This window comes from Grammomys surdaster, unplaced genomic scaffold (assembly GCF_004785775.1).
Source record: "Grammomys surdaster isolate TR1022 unplaced genomic scaffold, NIH_TR_1.0 166, whole genome shotgun sequence".
NCBI lineage: Eukaryota > Metazoa > Chordata > Mammalia > Rodentia > Muridae > Grammomys > Grammomys surdaster.
In genome coordinates, this window is record NW_021604614.1 from 13215435 (window position 1) to 13218935 (window position 3501).

At 50.2% G+C, this 3501-nt stretch overlaps 1 protein-coding gene across 1 annotated transcript in view; it reads right to left on the reverse strand.

Moving 5' to 3' along the window:
* Setd1b (SET domain containing 1B, histone lysine methyltransferase) overlaps nucleotides 1–3501 on the reverse strand; it is a 30977-nt gene continuing 27476 nt past the window's right edge. Inside the window, exon 17 of the mRNA XM_028765927.1 lies at nucleotides 1–2613. Within this exon, the coding sequence (XP_028621760.1) occupies nucleotides 2440–2613 (174 nt within the window). The 3' untranslated portion in view covers nucleotides 1–2439. The remainder of the gene's footprint in view (nucleotides 2614–3501) is intronic.

A 3501-nucleotide genomic window follows, 5' to 3' on the forward strand; every position in this document is an offset into this window, starting at 1 on the left:
TATATTTATGGTTTGCTTTATAAAAGTTACTATAATACAATGGTACATAGTATTGAATTCACAAAAATATGAACAAATATTTACAGCAAGACACACCCACAACGGAAACACTTCTCTTCAAAAAACAAGTTACATACGGATGAGAGTCTATACGCACAGAGAGCCCTAAAATTTATTGTTTCTCTTCTTTGCAGGGGCAGGGAGAGGAGGGGGAAAAAAATCAGAAACCCCTGACCCTTCAAAAGCAGAGATCTATTCAATGATAACAAAAGCTTTCAAAGAAAAATGGGCCCACATATCTGGATTATTGCAAACCCTTGGGGGGGGGGTGAGGGGGGAGAGCCAGGAGTTTGGGGAAGGGTCGGCTCAACACTTCACCCTTAACTGAAGTCAGCTAAGGTTAGTGCATTCGGAACCCACGTCTGGGCTCCGCGAGGCACTGCCAGGGACCTGGCAGCAATTCCCTGGCTTGTGGGCATCTTCATCCTTTTGTGATTGGTGTTAGTAAGCAAGATGAAGAAAGCCCCCAGAGAGACGGGGCTATAAAAGTAACTCAAAGTAGCCATCTCTACATGCTACATGTTTCTTCTTGTGAAAAATAAATCTTTTTTTTTTCTCATTTGCACAATTATGCAGAAAGTTGCTTGTGGAAGAGAAGGTGGGCATTGTGCCCAGGTGCCCCTGTGTCTTAATCGCCAATGATAATGATTCTCTGGACCTTCAGACCAGTGGGCACAGTCTCAAACACAGAGGGCTTGTGGAGAATTAAAAAAAAGAAAGAAAGAAAGAAAAAAGAAAAGCCACAACAAAACCACCAACGACAGAGAGAAAGGAAAAAAAAAATAACAATTCTTTGTACAGAATTTACATGGTAAGGAAGCTTGACACAAGCCGAGATACCAAGAGGCTCCGCCCCTGGTCCACGGGTGGGGTCAGTCCCACCCGGAGCACTTCATCTTGGTGAGGACTCTGGGTCACAACAGTCACGGTCCAGAAGTATTTACATGCCTGCTCTGCTTTCCGGGGGGGATGGGACTTGCTGTTTTTGTGTGTGTCTTTTTGTTGTTGTTGGTTGGTTTGCTTTTTTTTTTTTTAAGTACAAAGAAATGAGGAGAAAAAAAAAGTCTTCCCACTTGTTTCTACGCGAAACAAAGTTCCCAAGAAAAAGTCTGTTATGGCAGTCTATCTACAGGAATTGGTTCTGAACACCAAAATAATCATTTTCTTCCCTTCAGTTTGATTTTTATACACGAGAAAAAAAATTCATGGAAATTAACCCTGAAGAAGATTGGGGGGGGGGAACTGGTAGAGGTGGGTAAGGGGCAGGAGCTGTCCAAGATGTAAGATCTGAATTTTAAAATCATTTCCAAGACGATCTTCCTCTCTCTAGGAGAAACAACCTGCTCACTATGGAAATAAATACGCTCTGGCCTCCTAGGTGGGGGCCTCCAGCAGGGTGACATGGGTGTGGGGGATGGGGTGATGGGGCGAAGCTTATCAACAACAAAAATGTCACATGCGTACAGTCAGACAACCCGTAATGGCAGGGCTGGGGGAGGCCCTGAGGGCCCTGGCACCTCTACACCCAGGCAGAGCCAAGCTGCAGAGAGTGGAAATACCCTTCCCAGTGCCCCCACCGCACTGGGGACACCCTGGGAGGCTCCATCGTTGCTGGCATCCGAATGAGAAAGTAAACATTGAACCCAAGGATTTGGGGGCGGTAGGGCAGCTGGGAGTACCCAGAGTGGAAGTTCCAGTCTGGGACCAGCTTGGCTTCCCCCAGGGCCGACCAAAGGGACAGGGCACCCTCAACCACAGGGGACGGGACAGACTGGGGAACAGGCCAGGAGAAACTGTGGGGTCTGCTCACTGCATCCACAGGCAGGGAGGGGCCTTCTGGGTATGTAGTGTTCTGAGGTTGAGGCCGCTGGAGCCCCCTCCTCCTGCAGCACCTAGTCCAGGGTCAGCCTGGACCCTGGGCCCACACACAGTTTCACTGAGGCCTCCGGGACCCCACAGGGCTCCTCCTCTGATTCTGCCTTCACATTTTCAACGGTTAAAATGTCTTTTCTTCGGACAAAGAAGAAAATAAAGAGGAGACAACACCACAGAGCAGCATTCACGGGGAAAGACTGAGGCCGAAGGCAGGGAGGAGAGACGGACGGACTAGGGGAAATGGAAAGCCAGAGACACAAGGATACAAAGCCTGCAGAGTATCTATAAAACGGAAAGACGCAGGTGGAGAGAGACAGAGAAGCCCTTTCCCGCGGCGGGGCTGGGGCTGCGGGTGGGTCCTGGGATAGTGTTGGGGGGCGCCAGGCCCCAGTGCGGCTGCTGGGGAGGAGGACAGCACCTGAAATGGGTGGGGGGCGGAGCCTGGCCCAGGGCGAGGGTCCTCCTGGGCTACGGCTGACATCCTTGGCCTTTGGCACCCGGGGACTAGTTGAGGGTTCCCCGGCAGTTCTCGGAGCCACAGAGGCAGGGGATCTTGACGTCCTCGATGGGGAACTTATAGTCGTACGTGATCTCCTCGTTAACACTGATGTGCTGTTTTGAGTAGATGACAATCTTCTTCTGGGACTCCACCGTGATCACCTTGGCGTAGCAGTTGGGCTGCGAGACCAGGCGGCGTGGCGGTAAGACGGGGTCAGGGGCCCCCACCCCCCAGTCCTCGCCAGGGAGCTACCGAAGCCAACCAAGCCTGACTTGTAGTTACCAACCTCAACTCTCCAGCTAGCTCTTTCCTTGCCTGGCACTAAATAAAAATGATGGGGGGCTAGAGAGATGGCTCAGCGGTTAAGGAGACTCGCAATGCTTGCAGAGGACTTAGGTTTAGTTCCCAGCCTCCAGGAGGTGGCTCACAACCATCCCCTAACTCCAGAGTCAGGCTTCTCTGGGTACCAGGAACACGTGCAGTGTACATATGTATGTATGTATGTACATATATGTACATACATACGTACATACATACGTACTGGTAAAACATCCATACATGTTTAAAAAATAAGTCTTTAGCCGGGCAGTGGTGGCACACGCCTTTAATCCCAGCACTTGGGAGGCAGAGGCAGGCGGATTTCTGAGTTCGAGGCTAGCCTGGTCTACAGAGTGAGTTCCAGGACAGCCAGGGCTACACAGAGAAACCCTGTCTCAAAAAACCAAAAAAAAAGTCTTTAAGGCTGACCACAATTATTCCTCATCAGACACACTGCAGGTGACACCTGAATCTGTACTATTACGACTTGGGTATCATTTCTGAGCCCCAGAAAAGGGAGAGTCTATAGACTATAGGCCCTACTTGTCTGCTTTAGTAAATAAAGTTTTATTGGCACAGTCTTGCTGTTCTTCACTGGCCTATCACTTGTGGCTGCTTTTGTTTGCAGAGCAAGGTAACTAGATACTACAGAGGTCATCCAGCTCACTGGGAGCCTGAAGTCAAAACCCTTCTCCCAGGTCCTCCCTTCTCCCCAGGTCCTCCCTTCTCCCCAGGTCCTCCCTTCTCCC